The sequence below is a fragment of the Apteryx mantelli genome, chromosome 2, assembly GCF_036417845.1.
Source record: "Apteryx mantelli isolate bAptMan1 chromosome 2, bAptMan1.hap1, whole genome shotgun sequence".
In the NCBI taxonomy this organism is placed as follows: domain Eukaryota; kingdom Metazoa; phylum Chordata; class Aves; order Apterygiformes; family Apterygidae; genus Apteryx; species Apteryx mantelli.
This window is the reverse complement of record NC_089979.1, coordinates 35,485,367-35,504,721: the sequence shown is the minus strand read 5'-3', so window position 1 is coordinate 35,504,721 and position 19,355 is coordinate 35,485,367. Positions and strand designations below refer to the sequence as shown.

Here is a 19,355-nt window from a genome sequence, read left to right as displayed (position 1 = left end):
TATGAAGTCAGTGATAAATCTAACTCATCTAACCACTTCAACACAAGCAGTTCATACGTAACTACATACCTGTGTAGATAGCATCAATACCATTTCTATCAGCATGACATGTGTCTCTTGTTTGAGAATCTACTGATCTACTAATCAAAATGGTATTTCAGACCATATAGTGATTATCTGCAGCTTGTCCATAAACTGAAAGCCATGAAGATTTAGGACTCTGCACTTTATCATAAGGTAAGAGCTGGTTAAAACAAATTATTTCTTTTTTTCTTTTACAATAATATATCTGTCTGATACACACTCAGAAATATACTGGCTTTGGACCTTCTGTACCTTCAAGTTGTTGCTCTGTGAAGGAACAATATCAAAATCATGGAAATAATTCACTACTCCTATTTATAAATATGTCAAAAGTCCTGGAAACATAAACTTTAAAAGAAATATACCCAGTCTTAAATTTGTTCTGGTATCTGTGTTTTGAACCAGCTAAGCTTTTTGTGACTACGAAGTCATTACCAAGTAACACACCTGGTCAATGTCAGCATTCCGAGGTAGGAAATACACAATATTGTTGGTGATCTTCTTGGAAAGCCTGAAAATTTCAAATGTAGAAACCAGTAAAGGAAAAGAACAAAAACAGAAAGCAGAGGGAGAAGTTGTTTTAAATTCATACATTTTGAAAGCACACCTCAAATTTAACGATTAAGCAAATAAGTTCTTTTAGTTAGTCTTCTCAGTGTGCAAGTCAGATAGTGTTCTGTAACGCAGGAATTAATATTGTCCAAACACAGAAACTCTTGTTTGACCATTATTGCCTCAGAAAACTAAAACTAAAAAAAAATAACTATACTATTACTCATGTTGCTAAAAAGAAGGTGATCAGGAGTAGTCAGCATGGCTTCACCAAGGGGAAATCATGCCTAACCAATCTGATAGCCTTCTAGGATGGAATGACTGGCTGGGTAGATGAGGGGAGAGCAGTGGATGTTGTCTACCTTGACTTCAGCAAGGCTTTTGACACTGTCTCCCATAACATCCTCATAGACAAGCTCAGGAAGTGTGGGTTAGATGAGTGGACAGGGAGGTGGATTGAGAACTGGCTGAATGGCAGAGCTCAGAGAGTTGTGATCAGTGGTGCAGAGTCTAGTTGGAGGCCTGTAGCTAGCGGTGTCCCCCAGGGGTCAGTACTGGGTCCAGTCTTGTTCAACTTCTTCATCAATGACCTGGATGAAGGCACAGAGTGCACCCTCAGCAAGTTTGCTGATGATACAAAACTGGGAGGAGTGGCTGATACACCAGAGGGCTGTGCTGCCATTCAGAGAGACTTGGACAGGCTGGAGAGGTGGGCAGAGAGGAACCTCATGAAGTTCAACAAAGGCAAGTGCAGGGTCCTGCACCTGGGGAGGAATAACCCCATGCACCAGTACAGGTTGGGGGTTGACCTGCTGCAGAGCAGCTCTGCGGAGAAGGACCTGGGAGTGCTGGTGGACACCAAGTTAAGCATGAGGCAGCAATGTGCCCTTGTGGCCAAGAAGGCCAATGGTATCCTGGGCTGCATCAGGAAGAGTGTTGCCAGCAGGTCGAGGGAGGTGATTCTCCCCCTCTACTCAGCCCTGGTGAGGCCACATCTGGAGTACTGCGTCCAGTTCTGGGCTCCCCAGTACAAGAGGGATGTGGCACTACTGGAGCAAGTCCAGCGAAGGGCCACAAAGATGATTAGGGGACTGGAGCATCTCTCTTATGAGGAAAGACTGAGAGAGCTGGGCCTGTTTAGCTTGGAGAAGAGAAGGCTGAGAGGAGATCTTATCAATGTGTACAAGTATGTGAAGGGAGGGTGTCGAGAGGATGGGACCAGACTCTTTTCAGTGGTGCCCAGCGACAGGACACGAGGCAACAGGCACAAACTGAAACACAGATACTTCCATCTTAACATGAGGAAAAACTTTTTCACTGTGAGGGTGACAGAGCACTGGAACAGGTTGCCCAGAGAGGTGGTGGAGTCTCCTTCTCTGGAGATATTCAAAACGCGCCTGGATGCAATCCTGTGCAATGTGCTCTAGGTGACCCTGCTTGGGCAGGGGGGTTGGACTAGATGATCTCCAGAGGTCCCTTCCAACCTCAGTGATTCTGTGATTCTGTGATTTCTTTACACATTGGAAACATGGCTACATTTTAGCCAAAAAGGAAATAACTAAGGTCATTCTGGAAAAAACAGCACTTCATATTTGAAAATAGCATACTAACAACTTCTCAACTGAATGAGAGTTCACCACCACTGTAAATAAATTAGTAATGAATTTTATGCATTAAGTGAAAGGGTTAATATTTTGCTTTCATTTTTCTGTGCTTTCCCAAGTCACAGGCAGGTGTTGTAATTTAAATAGTCTGAAGAAACTATTTTAAACAAAATGTGCCTTTCACAAATCAAGTAAAAATGGAATTAATGACAAATTCATAGCTCATGTAACTATTTTTTGCCTATATATACACCATGTGTCTACATGATGTCAATACTTTTTCATAAAATAACATGGAGTTAAAAACATCACATGCATGAATATTTTAAGTTAAAAAAAACTATTAAAAGTCTTTAAGAGTTTTTTCCCCATTTATGAGCAACTATGATATAGTTTTTAAAGCTAAAAATTACCTAAATTAAAAATTTTTGATTATAATCAACTTCATATAGCTGAGGTCTTGCGGGGGAGAGAGGTTAAACAAATGGGGCATAGCTGCAACTTCAATTGCAGTCAATATCATTCCAAGTCAGCCAGCTGGACATAACAAAGCCAGTGTCAAGACAGGAAGGAGTGACAGAGAGAAAACCCTTCATAAATGACTGAGAATCATGACTATGAAGACATACAAATCAAAGGATATCCATCAGGGCAAATCATAGTTTGAATATCGAAGATTTCAGCAGTGGCATAGTCAGGCCCTCCCCACGGAGGACTGAGAAACACAACATCTGCTTTTATATCAGAAGCCAGCACCATGAAGTCTCCACATATGAATTCTATCTGATCTGCCACACCATACACTTCTGCATTGTTACGTGCGAGACTGAGTTTCTCAGGATCAATATCAATAGCGATCACTGCAAGTGAAAGTGAGAGGAAACACAAAAGTAAGGCGAATTGTGAAGCACAAACTACCTGATTGTCAGATGGATGCTACGCAATTGCCAGAACAAATCTTCAGAACAAAGATGTTCTTGTGTAGCCACCAGATACAGATCACACTGATAATTTGCTTCTGTGTTTGTAGTTTCAACTTTCACAAATCTGTTTTGTCACACAGCAATAGGGATTATTCCAGTTTTGTAACTAACAGAAATCAAGCTACATTTCCTCAGAGGGGAACAAGTTGCCCCCCTGACTCTGCAGAAGCAGAGGTTCCACAAACACTACAAAACCATTGCACTTGCAAAACAGCAAGGGGAATAATAGAGCCAAGACTGGGGAGACACAGCTGCTATTGTAAAGCCGGAAAGCAAATTTTTTTCCCTGACATGCTATATTACAGTTTCGGGTGTCATATATCGACTACCATGACAATCCCCCATCTCAGCTAAAGCAGTGGACAGGTAAGGTTGCGTGTCTAAGAGAGGAAGTTCTCCTCTCTTTGATCTTGGCAGAAGCAAAACAATTTAAACTGTTGTCTGGAAACTTACTCTTCCCATTTGTTAAAAGTAAATATTCATCTTGTGGCCTATCACACTGTACTGTAAACTAAGCTAAGAAAATACCCAATACAGCACAAGAGATGTGATACAAGGGCAGCACATCATCACAGAAATATAATCTTGGCCAGCAAATACAAAAAGAGACATGCCATTTAGAAAATATTTATAGAATAGATCACAGCCTACCAAATTTAACACACTACAAAATATCATCTGTCTTGCTTAGAAATTACTCAGAAGTGTAAAATGAACTGGTATTTTACCAGAGTGTTTGATGAGCAAAGGAATATCAGGCAGTCAATGCTACAACGTCATGATTCACTGCAGTTCCATTACTGGCAATGGGAACTTAAACTAGGATTAAGTCATCATCTGTATTTGGTTCTGCTGCATCTGCACATTATTCCATTAAGCTATTTTAAGTACTATTCACATGTAATATGTTTTTGAGTATATACATTTAGCATAACTACTGAGAAAATAAGAAACTTTGTGGTGTCACTGCAAGACTGCATTGCTAACAGAACTCAACCTTTACCAGCAATCTTTGGAGCATCCCACAGAGTAGTTACTAAGCCATGTAAAAATAACTCTGACCAGTACAACATATATTTAACCTTACTTAAAACACAAAAGCAGTTTTATAGGTCCATTTTAAAATCATAAAGATCATGTTATGATTCTGATGAAGCAAAAAGGCTTTTGTTGCTTCAGAAGCACTGAAAAAAGGAAAATCAGTGAACAAAATCCATATCCAAATTTTGGGGGAAAAAAGGAAGGGAAAAAAGTGCTGTATACAACACCTACTTACCTCTTTTTGAGGTCAAAGCAAACTGAATAGCATTTCCTCCAACTCCACAAAATGCATCCACTATTATGTCACAGCTGAATGACTGACTGACACGCACTGCAATGTGCTCAGCTATTTTCTCAGGAGTGACAGAAAACCAACCCTCTGCAAAGGAAATGGAAGAAGTGTGTGTTTGCAACTTATTTCAAGGTCACCTACATTAAAACTCCAAGCCCTTCCTCCCTCCCTCCTTCCAGCCCCCCACCCCCAAAAAAAACCCCACCACACAGCTGAAGATTGAACATTAATCCCAACAATTTTTGCTTAACACATTTGACCAGGAAACTACAGGCTTTCAAGATGCTCAGCTTTGTTCAATAGAGCAATTTGCCAAGCATACAAAGTCTGAAGTGAACAGATATGCCAGAATTTCAGTGAATGCTTTGTTGAACTATGCGCTGAGGATTCTGGCTTATCAAGGACAAGTCCTCTAAGGCAGCTCTGAAGAACTTCACATATCAGTCACAATTCCACTCTGTAACAAATAAAACCAGAAATATATTGTCCCACACCTGACACCAGCAATGTCTGGTCCACCAGATAATCTACATGTTTATATGGGAGTGTCTGGTCCACCAAATAATCTACAGGTTTATATGGGAGAGTATTGGAAATGAAAGGTTTAAAACAACAACAACAACGAGCCCCCCCCCCCCCAAAAAAGTAGCAATCATAATTGCTCATTTACCTATGAATTGATGATTTGGAAATGATTTCCATGTAAAGATAGAAAAGAATAAGCTTGAAAATGACTGCTGAAAGACTTTGCATGCTAATAGGGCAAAATTAGACTCATCAGGATATTTCAAATTTTCACAAAATTAATTTTGTAAAATATAGCCATAGAAAATGTCATTGAGTTTCTGAAAAAGTCCTGACCAGGCATAATTTGGGAACACCATGATCTATAGCAAACATCAGGACTAATATAAACAGGGGTGTCCCATTCCAAAAGAGCAACTTAAGTCTGAGAGTTCTGTTCATCTCCTTGCTGGGTCATGGAATTTATTCAGAGGTGCAAAAAGACACTCAGTAATGCTCCTCTTACAAGAAAATGAGTAATAAATTGTAAGAAAGGCCACAGGTTTGGATACATCTTATACTACCAGTCTGCACACTTTGTACTAGACACACCTCTATCTAGTTTAATTCCCTCATCAAACCGTGAGAACAGTCTGTAACGTTGTGCCCAGTACTTGGCCAACTCAGGATCAGCAGCAATCTCAGCAGGTACATTTCCTGGTACAGTTCTGTTCCTCCTCCTCCTTTTTTTCCGGTTCTTCTCTGCAGTCTTTGTTTCACCTACAACTGGAAGACACTGCAAAAGTTAACAATTACTGTTCTCATAGGCTAGGAATGTAATCGGTAGGTAGAAAGGTGTTAAGATACAAAATGCTGAAGTTTAACACCACTGCTAAAATTCCTTTATTACTGTTTACCAGATTATACAGGTCAGTGGTTTAAATATTAAAAAAAAAAAAAAAATGAAAAAAAAAGAGTTCCTATATAACAAGGGGAAAGATTTATCTGTCACAGTCCTATACATAATAAGACTTCACCCCTTATTTAACATTCTCCACGTTAGGCATCTTTTTCAACTGATAGCAATAAATGCTACACAATGAACAAACAACTGGATCACAGACCAATTTAATGTCCATACACATACAAGGAATAACAACCAAGCTGGACAAAAGAGTTTTACTCTAGAAATTCATAGAATTGAACTAAGTGTGGGAAGGATAAAACTATATGCAGAAACCTGAAAAATGTTAAATAAAAAGGTTCATACTATAGAGGATTTTTCGCCTAGAAAACAATTTTAATACCACACGGTCCCTAAAGCTCAGCAACAAGCAAAACCCAGCAGTCCATGCATTTATCTGAAATTAATTACCCTTAAAGGGGAAAAAAGAAGGGCATAAACTGGAGACCTGTTATGTTATGCATATGACCAACAACGGCTGTTTATCTACAAAGAACTACTATTAAAATTAAAGACAAGACCCGGGACTTTTGGTGCTTCAGGAACAAGTCAGTTCCACCACTACAGTTCTAAGCCAGCCTCACTACACAGAACTTGGACTAAAGAAGTCTCTTTGAATAAACAGAATAAATAAATACCACATAAAGCTCCTTTCCCAAATTACTACACTAATTCCATTGCCAATGGATTTCCAGTCTGTAAGAAACAGATGTACCTTGGCTCACATCTTCTGTTTCTACCCGAAGATAATCTGGAATATCCAGACAGACTAACTCTCTTCCAGAATCACATTCCTGCCTTCCCACACCCTGAGAATCACAGCAATTTGCTGTTGCTTCTTCTGTTTTCTCTTCATGGTTATTCTTTCCAAGTTCACAAGTAACCACACTGGAAGACTGCGACTTATGGTTTTCAGCATTCAATTTCACATTTTGTGCAGTAACACTTTCCTGATCCTCCGAGTCGCTGCTTGTAGAAGATCCCTCTACTTTATCCTGAGGAATGGATTTCTGGGATGCAACTTCCTCCACAGGTTTATTAACCTGCTTTAAGAACTCCTCTACCTGGAATTGTCAAATATCACAGACGATTAGACTGTGCTGTTAACCAGGTACAAAAATATAGTTTAAAAGCATTATACTTTAAAAGCATCCTATCATGGATATGATCTATATCACATGTATTTTGAAAAGAGTAAAATATTCACAGAGAAAATATTGAGAAGCGTACGCAAGTCCTTAACTACTCCCTTTGCTCAATATTTTGAAACAACTAGTCTTTAGAAACTAGATACCAGGTACATGCAAAAGACAAACTCCATGAAATCAACTGATAAATGCAGTAAATCATTCACAAAAACATATGAAATAAATATAAACAAACTTGCCAACACAAGTGACCAAGATTACTGCCTTTTAATTAACTATCTTTTCTCTGATCTGCATTCAAAAAAATTGTACTCTGCCTCGCAGGTTCAGATAAACAGGTAAAATTAACTTCATACATTATAGTTCCCTTGTCTCCAAAATGCACCAAACAATTCATGTATTAAAGCATTTTACTGCACAGTAGAAAACTCACCGTTAGAGCTTAATCGATGAGATGTTGGTTCAAACTCTTCAAAAATATATGCGGATGCTCACTTTTAACATTACTATTACTATGTGGTGCTAGGCCTACGGCAGCAGGAAGAGTTCCTTACCAGAAAGTCTGAGGAAACATGTAATTTTTTTTCCAAAAAATCACAAAGTTCTCCAAGAACTATGCTGGCTTCGGATGCACAATGGCAATGGTCAAGCTTTTGATCAAAAACTGTAGCAATGGCATTTGAATTCAGTACAATATATGTTGCCAGCACTAGAAAACAGTGTTTTCTAATCAGGTATTAGTGAATGCCAGGCATCCCAGAAAAATGAGAGGTAACGTTTAAAAACTGAGGTAATAGATTTTAGAGAGATTTGACTAAGAAAAACGTAAAATGACAAATTTTTCTCCTCATGTTACTAATCTCTTAAGAAAAAATTCAGGGAAGCAATACAGGTGAAACTAGGTGCAGGTACTAACAAAAAAATTGATGTCACTAAACAGTGTAACAGAGTAGAAAGAATCAGGACTAAGTAACAATTGCTAAAAGTCTACAGAATGAAAAACCCCGTTTCTGACATTCTGTCAAATGACTGATTTGGATAATCAACACATGAAGAAGTCCTGTACTGTTCCTTTTCCATAAAAGGAGGAACCCTCCTCCCCCCCCCCCCCAAAAAAAAAATTAGTAAGAATATGGAATTGCATAGAATACACTAACACATACTTATACAAACATTTTTCTCTCACTATTGAAATTCTAGCACTAACAAGTGCACTCAGATGCAATTTTAAACCAAAGATAGTTTTACTGACTACAGAAACCTCTAAAAGAATGATAAACCCAGATATTAGGAATGACTTTCACATAGCTTCACCATTAAGCTCACATTCTTCTTGACAGATTGCCAAGAGTCCTGCAATGCCTTTCAACATCCATCCTAACCTAACTACTCTTCACTAAGGAAGAAATCAAAAGATGCAAGAATGAAGAGTACCAAACTGATGCTTAAAAATGTCAACTGCTCTGTGCAATTTTTTTTTTAATTTTCATAATTCAACAACAGCTAAGGAAAATGATAAATCTGTGAATTACAGCAAGACTAACAATTAAACCTACCTTCTTCAAAGTTTTATTTTTTTGAAAAGATGTTGTTTCAGGTTCTTCTGGAAAGAAGATGTGTGTGTTTTCGCTCTTTCTTGGTTTACGCATGTCCAAGAATCTGGACTTGAGTTTTGCATTTTTCTCCAGGTACTGCACACTTCGGTGGGTGAAATCTGGAATTCCACCGTACCTGAAATAAAAAAGGAAGGACTGAGCTTCACCTTAGTTGGCCAATTTCCAATCTGGAAGCTTTAACATGAATGCACATGTCTGGAAAAGGTGATTTAGGCTAAATTATCTCTTTAAAAGGCATTTATCCCCTCTAAAGATTCTTTTTAAATAAATACAACCTGCAGTAGCTGCAGAACAGACATACCTTCAAGAGCACTGTATTTTTATTTATTATTATTGAAACATATATACATACTAAACAATTTATGTTGGCAATGTCTTGCAGAAGCCCTAGAGCTAAGCTGCAGTCCACCCTGTACTCTTGTTGCTTCTGCAGCATTGACCACGATATCTATAGGTCATTCCACTGAAAATGAAATTTCACTAATCCATACACTGGCAACATTTTATTAATGTGGAAGTTACCTCATTCTAACATGAAATGACTATAAGTTATGGTCTAAGTTCACAAGACTCCAAACTGAGGTCATTAACAGTTAGAGCCTTTAAGCATCTCTGATTTAAGTAGCTGACCCACCATTCCACTGTTATTTACACAACTGCCTTAAGAGATACTTCCTAGTCCTATTTAATTTATAAAATTGTACTTCTGTTTCAAAGCACTTTTCTTGTTCTTTAATTCACCTCCATAACTTTGCACCTCTCTCTCCCTCCTCCCCCCCCTTGTTAAAGGCTTGCAGTTTTATTAGGAGCAAAGACTAATTTTGAGAAAAATCTTCAAACAGTTTAACAAAATTGGAGTGGAGACAAATGGCCTATTTGAATAATATCAACAGCACTGTTTTGCCGTGAAGAAACGCTGAATTTCTCATAGCAATTACTTTTGTCCTGTGCCACACTTGAAACCCAAAATAGAACAGGTTTCCTTGGGATCTTCCACTGGGTTCTCATCCACGTCCAGCTCATGACTAGGAAAAAAATGCAGATGAAGAAAAGTTACTGTTCATTAAAATGCACTTATTTTAAAGCTATGCCACTAAGGAACTTACCTATAGAGAACATTTATATGCTCACTTCAGTGAGTTCTCCCACATACTGCTGAAACCACCAGTCTGTTCATGTAGATGAACACATACCTTTTTAACCCCATTCTAGGAACATACATTCGTCCACAGGAGTTATAATATTCCAACTATTCTGAATCACTTCTCAAAGCATTTAACATTAAGCCCTACTCAGAATTGAGGAAGGTAAGTTCACCCTATTTCCGAATTACCTTCATCAACTATTATCCCCCTGTTAGCTATAATATTATCTACCTAATCTATCTAATATTATCTGTCTAATCTAATATTATTAATCCTATGGCGACAGCTTGTCTGCAGAACAATCAAGCCTCATCATTACCAGATAACAACTCCATCCATGCCTACAACTTTGAGATTGTGAATAAGAGAGGAAAGAAAAAGAGCCGTTCCTCCATCTTTGAAATTATAAATTTATTAGAGAAGAAAGAAAATGATTGAGGCAAGGTAGAGATTACCTATTTTATGATTTCCAGAGCACTGAGCACATTACTGGCAACATGTAATTCAGTTAAACGGTACACATTATTTAATATTGTTCTCATACCTTCTACGCTAATTACACCTAAAACAAACAAGCTATTCCATTGAATTTAATAATCTTGTCTCCTTCAGTGGTACAAGAACAGTAATGTTATGTTGCACAGAACTCAGCATCAAGGCCATACATTCTTTTCTAACGCAAAGGAAGATAAGAAATATCCATTGCTTGTTGTCAGGTAAAGTGGTATGCAGTGATGGAAAGCCAGACGGTTTTGTACCGAAGTGATACTTGACAATCCCAATAGAAGGAGCAGCAGTTATTAAATCAGAAGGCTTCTGGGCCTTCCTGCATTTGAGAAAAAAGGTGGTCTGAAGTTCATGACTTGCCTTCTCTTGAGTTTGGCATGTCTGTTTTCAGGAGGCTCTTCTTCATCTTCATTCTTGTCATCAAGCAGCAACTGTTCTTTGTCATTTGACTTTGATTGATATGAGCCCTGTGAACCTAAAAAGGTAGATAAGATCAATTTCCTTTTGCCTAATACATTCCTTATCTTCCAGTCCCAAAAGTATATTTGGAGATTTTTCAAACAGTATATTGACTGACTTCCTAAATCTGATAAATATGATACTGGTGCCAAACCACACAAATCTTTATCTATCTCTGTTTAGAGAGACAACATACCAATACAAGCTTCCAGTATTAGTTATGCTGTAGAAGTCTTAGCAATCCTAAGCAGGGCCAACTTTCAAATACCTCAGCTCTCCAAGAAGAATAAAATGCCTGCAAAGTACAAATTACAAATAGCTTCTTTTCTCCTCTTAAATTTTGTTTCCAGTTAACTAGCTCTTGAAGATATTCACATATGTCTAATACAAGAGGATTCCAATGCCTTACCTCATTTCTTGTTGGAAAGGAGATTTTCCTTCCATCTCTCCCACTCTAACTCTACTGTAAGATCAAGATGGGAGCATGACTGCTCCTTCCTTCCATGGACAGTCACTAGCAATGCACTCAAAGGTTTCTCCATCAAACTAACATCAAGTTGCTGACACTTAACTCACATACTCCATTACTCCCCTTCAGCAGAAGAAACCGCACAACGGTTGGGAAAGATGTTACACTACTGCTTACAGGGAACACTGACAGGTCAAACTGGCAGTCAGACTGTGGCACTTTCATTTGTTAGCACTAGCTATGAACAAATGAGGCTGGAGTTATAAAGACGACTGCAGTTGGTTGGCTAATTGATGACTTAATGTTGGAATAGACCTCTGAAAGTCATCTGGTCCACAGTACATTGTACAACAAAACAAACAAAAGAGTTTATTTACAAGTATAGTATTTTCAGACAAAAGGCAAAAAGAAACAGAACAGCAGAACTACATTTTTTTGTAAATATTTCTCAAAAAGCTGATCTTAAATAGGTCAGATTCACTAGAACGTCAACCTGAGTTTCACTCATTTATTTTAGACTACCAGAGAGAAAACAACATATCAGTAAAGATACAACTGCAATGCTAATACTAAGAGAAAAAAAAAAGGCACTACCACTGTTCTCTCGCTACTTTCTTTAGCACATTTGGAAGATTTATGACAAATATGCTTTGTTAAAAATCAATTCTGGCTGAAGTGATACGTTCAATATACCGGTTTGACAGGAGAGAGAATCAGAGGGAAGAAAAAGGAATTAAATATTCAATGATCCTACAAAAACACTCCATCCACATTTTTAAATGACATAGTAAAGACACCATCTTGTTTTTTATATGCATCCTTCTAAAGAAATACCAAGAGAATCAATTTTAACTGATTTTGTATTACCTGACTGGTTAATACTTTTATTTTCATTAGAGGCACTCCTTTTCCTGGTTCCTCCATCACATGGCTCCTTTTGGCTTGAAACAGAAGGACACTGGCTTTCACTGTCAGACGAACTATGCTTTTGAGGATCATCACAGGTAACTGTTAGAACTGCTCTGCTCTGCTCCACTTCCTCCAAATTCAGATTTATGTTACAGATCCCAGAGATTATTTCACTGTGGGGCTCAGCACTTGAAGTAGGTGTTTCCTCACTTCTGATGTTAGAGGGAGACAACTCCGAGTTCAGGACTTGATTATATTCAGCATCTGGGCTGACAAAGTCCATTTTTGCTGAAGGACCGGTTTCCTGGGTAAGCCCATTAACTTTCACACTGTCGTTACGTGAGCTGTCAGTAGTCCATCCTTGACTTGTCCAGTACTGAAACTGTTCCCAGTAATACCAGTACAGTTCCCTATAATGCTGCTCCCACTCTTCCTTGGTGTCAGGACTATTCCAAGGCTCAGAGGTTGTTGTGGCCTCAGACAACCTGACCTCTTCATGCTTTTCCAGCCAACTTTGCCAAAGAAGGCCCTCTCCATACTCACTCCAGTACCTCTCCCATTTTTCTTTAAGCTCATTGAGGAAGGCCTCATTAATAAGACTTTCTGAACTTTTACAGTTCCCTTCATTCATAACCTGAATTTTATTCCTGTCTTCACTTTGCTCTGTAGCTAGGGCTGGCTCATCAGAAATGGATTGGTTATGACCAACACAAGCTTTTTCATGAGATTCCTGCCCCATATTATACTGATGTTTTTGCTGTAACTCTTTCTTCTTTTTCTTCTTCTTTTTCATGATCTTTGTGTTATTTCTCTTTCTGTAATTGTCTATTGCCTAAAATATAATGAGAAAAGAACATATTCAGAAGCCTAGAACATATATGCAGTCTTCCCTTGTGCTCCTTCCAAGTACAGGCATACCTCGGAGATACTGTGGGTTCGGTTCCAGACCACCACCATAAAGCAAATATTGCAATAAAGCGAGTCACAAGAATTTTTTGGTTTCCTAGTGCATATAAAAGTTATGTTTACACTCTACTGTAGTCTATTAAGTGTGCAATAGCATTATGTCTAAAATAACAATGTACAAAATGTGACACAGAGACACAAAGTGAGCACATGCTGTCGGAAAAATAGCGCCGATAGACTTGCTCGACGCAGGGTTGCCACAAACCTTCAATTTGTAAAAAAAAAAGCAGTATCTGCAAAGTGCAATAAAGTGAAGTGCAAAAAAAAATAAATAAAAGCACAATAAATATGTCTGTACATTTCTGCTTCTGCTGTAACCCTCCGTCTTGCTATAACCCCACTGTAAGCTTTCTGCCTTCAAAAGGTTCAGCTGTCAGTGTTTCAAGGATCCTGAGCCCAACTCTGATATGGCCCAGCTGCATAACCTTGGCTCACACTTCTGAAAAAGTTGTGAGAAAGAGCTGTGAGAAAGTCTGTAGAAAGACAAAAAAGGCATAATTACAGGCTGTGGGATTGTTGAGATGGAAGACGTTAGTAGCTCAAGGATTCAAGAGGAAGAACACCAACATGGAACAGTATAAAATCCTAAAGGGAAGCTAGTCAGGAATTGTTGGATTGCTGGGTCGAGGTCAGCAGTAAAACAGTAATTCAGCAACATCAAGGACCTGTTCCAGGGGGCTGTGCAGGCTGACCCTTACCACCCACCATCTGATACCTGTCTGACCAGTAAACACTGTTCACATGCCTTATTAGGGTGTACTTACCTTCTGTGTGCTTTTAAAAAAAATGCTTTATACTTTTAAGTTCCGTAAATCCTGCTTGCAGAGTCTCTTCATGCACGGCTAAAGATACCTGAAGACACTGACTCAAAAGGAGGGTGTAATATTCCTCTCATTCTACACTTATCTCTGAGATGGCTAACAGAAACACACGGAAACAGTTTGCCTTTAGAATTCCAAATGCCCTACAGGATGTTTTGGAAGGGAAGTAGAAAGGCAGAAACAGACTCCTATCCAAAAAAGGGAGCCATTTCATTTGTGCAATGAATACATTTCACTTGTTATAACAAACCCTGACTGCTACAGTTATCTAGTGCAACAGAAGGCAAGAACCTATTACTGAGAGAAAACAGTAAGGTAGCTTGTTGGTTCCATTAAATACTGCTACAGTTGCTTCAGTTTGCTACATGTGCTTACATACATAAACAAGATAGAATGACAGAACCATTTTTTTTCTTCAATGTTTTTATCAGGCAAAACTGCCAAATTTTGCCTAAACTGCCAAATTAAATTCAGCAGATCAAAGAGAAAAAGCCCAAAACAATCACATGGGCAAAAGACTGTGCAAGTGTACAAGACATTACTCCAAAGTCTAATCTGTTGCAATCCCTAGTTTTGTTGCACCGACAAAGGCACAAGGCGGACAATAAAGAAGGTTGTTTCAGAGAACTGGCACTAATCTTTCATTCACATTCCTCATAATATCATGAGAATACAGACTGCGCAAAGCACAGTGCTTAACAATAGTCTAACAAAAACATATTATTTTCCCATTCAAGTTCTTTGCAGTATTACTATATAGCAACACAAATTACATATATACTTTGGGTTTGAATTCAGATTCCTGTAATGTCTGTTTACACGCCAATGTTTTAAATAACATCCAAGTTTGTCCTATTCATTTACAAAATTCATCAGGTGACAATCCCAGAGTACTCTGCCCAGAAGTACCTTTTCACCTCTAGGGAGCTCTACACTGTATAAAGTGAACAATGTGGTATACCTTTTTTCATGCAAGTACAACCTTAGTCTTCCTCTACAGTTGAGCTGCTCCCTACAGAAAGCAGAGTATCCAAGTCTAATTGCTGTCCTCTGGAAAAGCCTGGCTCTCTCCATCAGCTATAGGGGGAAAATTAGCTTTATATTTTTATCTAAAGATGACTAGAGCAGACAGTGTGAACACCCACGCTTAGTTTGGAGTACACCAGTTGTCCTGAGACAAACATCACTATGGCTGTTTTAAGCTAGCTCTCTCTAGTAGCAAAAGCTATACAGACACGGAAGCATAAAGCATAGCCAATATTGAGTTAAACTGAAAGATAAATTTTACAGGCTACACAGATCACAGTGCTGCTATGACTATACTGCTAGAAGTACTTGAGCTAGGCAACTTAAAGCCAGCTTGGCTACCTTTCCACAAACTGCTGTCTCAACAATAATTGAAGAGGAGACGTGCCCTTGCTTTTGTAGTTTGAAAACACAAAGCAAATAGAACAAAGTTTTACCACAAAGTCCCTGTGAGCTGACTGTCCACCGAACTGAAGAGGCAATCCCATACTCTTCATAAGCTCAGCCTCCGAGTCTAGTTCAACTTCTTCCTCATCCAAAGCATGATTAGTGTCCACCTTTAATGCCACTTTGGGACAATAGTTTTCTTCCTCAGATGCTCCTATGAACAATTATATCAAATAAACATAATCTGGCTTTGATACCATAATGCATCAGTCTGGCTACAAAAATTAACAGAATTGCCCCTTAAGTTTCCTTTCCCATTTCAAAGTTTCTTATAGATATTTGAAACTTATTAATAGATTATAGTATCTTTCATGTCTTGGTTTAGCTCATCAAAGCAGCAATATTAATACAAATGCAAATTTTTATATATTAGCTTTTGAAGAAATTTAACCCAATATTAGCACTGGCATGAATTCTGAACTTTTCAATTTTGTCATTATTTCAACTTGATTGGTTTCTCTTTTTCAGGAGCATGGTACATTCAGTATCCTAAAAAAGAAAGGCTAAATTTTCAAATGAGACCTCAATTTCTGCATGCCTTTGCCCTCAGGATGATATGCATACACACACACATTCTTATGAAAAAGAGCAAGTAAATGTAAGTAGAGAACAAGAGCGCATAACTGTCAGATGAAACCAAAAGCTAATTTCAACAGCCAAAAATATTAATTTCAAATACTTGCAAAGCAAACTACAAAACTGCCCAATAAACAACAGAAAATTTAATATAATAAAAAAATTCTTTGTAGGACTTTTTTTTGGCATATATCAAATCAACATTAAAATATGAGAGACTGCCACTTTTCTTACAAATCTTTTAAAACTAGGCTAACAAAGGTGACAGTTTTACAAAAATATAATGTTTCAAGTACAGAACCTAATTCATTGAGAAATACGTAATCATCAATTGAGTTACTACTTGCACTTCTGTCTCGTAAGTAACATCATATAAACATAAAATGATAAATACCACTGACAAAGTAGGTATGTATTTTGATGAAATTTATGGAATACAGACTTGATAAGGCTTGATAAAACTTGAAAAATTTAAGGGTTTTTTTTGTCAGGATATATATACTGCCAAATTACCACATAGCACAAGGTTTCTCTTTTAAGTGATTACTTTCACCAGAATTCAGCCATATATCTACAAAAACATGGTTTAGATTCTGCTTCTTCACTCCATTCATGTTTCCTCCATCTAAGCAGCACTACTCTTTCTCAGCCTCTATAGGCATTCCCTTCTGTTGAGACTTCCTCCTTTGAAATCAAGCTATTATATGATGGTGGAGCTGACAAGATAGTAAAGAAAAAAAGAGATAACAAAGGAACTATGTTCAGATAGGCATATGTGGGGAATTCTGCAGATGGAGCAAGGGAACGGAGTTGAATTTGCCAGAGCATGCAACATTATCATTCCAGAAATACAAGCATGCTGAGCAAGAAACTAACTCCTGTGGTCCTCCTCATATGCTCCCTTGTGTACATGCGAATCTGAGTTTCCCTATCAGGGCCATTGCTTTTCCTCTGCCTTTGGGACCAACTCTGCTGCTCAGCAGATTAATCAACAATAGCCAACATCCTAAAAGCTGGGGTAGAGGCTGCAGGATGGTAGTGCCCTAGACAACCATCTAGGATCCACAGACCCTCCCTTATATAATTTATTTTTGAGTTAGGGAAGTAGAAGTGATTACTTGAGAGCAGGTCAGGCACTTGTGAGCTAATCTGCTTTCTGCAGATTGGAGGTTTTGTGAGCTGATAAGTCTGTGTGGACAGGAATAAGCATCGCATTCAGTTGGACACAACCTTCCACGTCAAGATTCTAGTAACTTGAAAATTATGTAAGAGCTAAATTATGATTCGCATTTGCCCCCATAATGAAAGCAGTGAAAACAAGCCAAAAATAAGCACAAAAAATATGGGTTGGCACCTACTGCACCTTAAATAAGCAAACATAACTCACTTTAAGCATGACTGCACAACCTATCACAGTACATTTTATTACCTTACCTGTACTATCATTGTCTTCTTTGACATAGAAACCCTTTAATCCCAGCTTATATAATTTTCGATCCCTATAAAAATGAAGAGACATTGAAGCAGGTAACCATCAATAAATACACAAAGCAGAGAAAAAAAAATGGGAAAGGTAACACTTTAAAGACTGATGAACCATGTAAAAAGCCTACATAAGGGATGTTCAGAAAATGCTTTTGCTATGCAGGGTACCTGGGAGTTAGGTCCAGACTCGTGAAGGATTCCACTTAAGTCGAATTTAATGTCTTCAGTCCAAAATTGCAAATTTCTCAACTGTCACTCAAACTCTGAAGGCAACTCATCTCTGTGGATGCCTCAGTTAAACACTGACTGTGTTTAAGATCCAAAGCTCTGCTAATGGCCATTCCCATGGCCATACAGGATTCATGCACGTGCCCCATTAGGGTCCCCAAAATGATGGAATTCTTCTATCTTTGCCAGTCCAAGCCCATAAGTAATGACCTCTCGAAGCTCAATTAAGACTGGCTCTGCACAAACTGTGTCCACAGTTTCTACGTAGTTACCCAGTGAACAGCAACATCGGGACTCCAGTCCCCAGCTATGAAAGGAGCGCTGGGTTCCAGCGCTTTCTCCAAAGATCACACACTCATCAGAGATCCCCTTGAGCAGCATTGCCCTCCCTGTAGCTGAGAAACTTGTTCTTTCTTTCTGGCTCTGGGAGGCTTGAACTATTTTACCTGCAGCACATTCACTCTCAGGAACTGTTCGTAGCCTGTAGCCACTTCTGGGAACGGAAAATCCATTTGGAAACCCTAATGTAAAAGGTGAAACTACAGACTGAACACAGTAACTGCAAAGCTGCTGCTTAAACACACGGAAAAACACCACAATGCTTCCATTTGCCAGGGAGGAAACAGACTTTGCCGGACACTACTTCTGCGAGGTCCTCGCTGAAGGACCTGAGCGGAGAGCGACCCATCAGCTAAGACCACGAACACGATTTCGAGGCCTCTCGCGGCGCGGGCGCGCACAGCAGCGCGCCCCGGCCCGGCCCGGCCCGCCAGGCCTGCCGAGGAGGAGCTCGGCACGGGCGAGGCCTCGGGGCTGCTTCTTTTTTTGCCTCCAGCTCGTACTTTTAGCGAACAAAACACGGCTCTTTTCGGCATTTTGTCCGCAGCCGCCCCGACCACGGCAGCGCTAACTGCCCCCCCCGCCCGGGCCTGCCCGCCCCCGCGGCCCCGGGGCCCCGCCGCGCCGACGCCGCTACTCACTCGACGAAGGCGCGGGAGCAGAGGCAGAGGATGCCGCGGGCCGCCCCCGCCCGCAGCAGCAGCGCCGCCACGCGCCGCCCCCGCGCCTCCGGCGCCATCGCCGCGCCGGGCAGCGCCCTCCCGCCCCGCCTTCCGCCGGAAGTGCGCCGCCAAACGGCGCCGGCCGGGCCGGGCCGGGCCGGGCCCCGCCTCCCGGCCCCGCCTCCCGGCCCCGCCTCCCGGCCCCGCCTCCCCCCTCCGCACCGCCCCGCGCCGCCTGGCGGGGGCGCCCGCGCTCCGCTCCCGCCTCCCGCCGCCCCCGGGCGGTTCGTCCCCCAGCCAGCCCGCGGGGCTGCAGGCGCGGAGCTTCACCTATATATCTATACGTGTATATATGTGTGTGTATGCATGTGTGTGAATGTGCGTACGTATGTGTGCAAATCTGTACATACACCATCCTGCGTTACAGCTCTGCTGAGCAGCGCTGCGGGTTTAGAAAGAGTTAATGGAGCAGAGGGGTACAAGATTCACTGGCTGCATATTTTAGTTCGCTGCTTGTGAACTCTTAAA

The 19,355-nt window shown here is 40.0% G+C and overlaps 1 protein-coding gene across 2 annotated transcripts in view; it reads right to left on the bottom strand.

Moving 5' to 3' along the window:
• TGS1 (trimethylguanosine synthase 1) overlaps positions 1-18,916 on the bottom strand; it is a 30,492-nt gene extending 11,576 nt beyond the window's left edge. Inside the window, exons 1-12 of one of the 2 annotated variants that reach the window (XM_067290462.1) lie at positions 18,807-18,916; positions 17,548-17,612; positions 15,528-15,691; positions 12,236-13,109; positions 10,801-10,915; positions 9,727-9,813; positions 8,729-8,903; positions 6,740-7,088; positions 5,673-5,846; positions 4,500-4,643; positions 2,884-3,100; positions 532-610 (exon numbers count right to left, since the gene is read on the bottom strand). In XM_067290462.1, coding sequence (XP_067146563.1) covers positions 532-610; positions 2,884-3,100; positions 4,500-4,643; positions 5,673-5,846; positions 6,740-7,088; positions 8,729-8,903; positions 9,727-9,813; positions 10,801-10,915; positions 12,236-13,109; positions 15,528-15,691; positions 17,548-17,612; positions 18,807-18,904 — 2,541 coding nt within the window. In that variant the 5' untranslated portion in view covers positions 18,905-18,916. The remainder of the gene's footprint in view (positions 1-531; positions 611-2,883; positions 3,101-4,499; positions 4,644-5,672; positions 5,847-6,739; positions 7,089-8,728; positions 8,904-9,726; positions 9,814-10,800; positions 10,916-12,235; positions 13,110-15,527; positions 15,692-17,547; positions 17,613-18,806) is intronic. The other variant, XM_067290463.1, reaches the window with a different exon arrangement.
• Between the last annotated feature and the right edge of the window lie 439 nt (positions 18,917-19,355).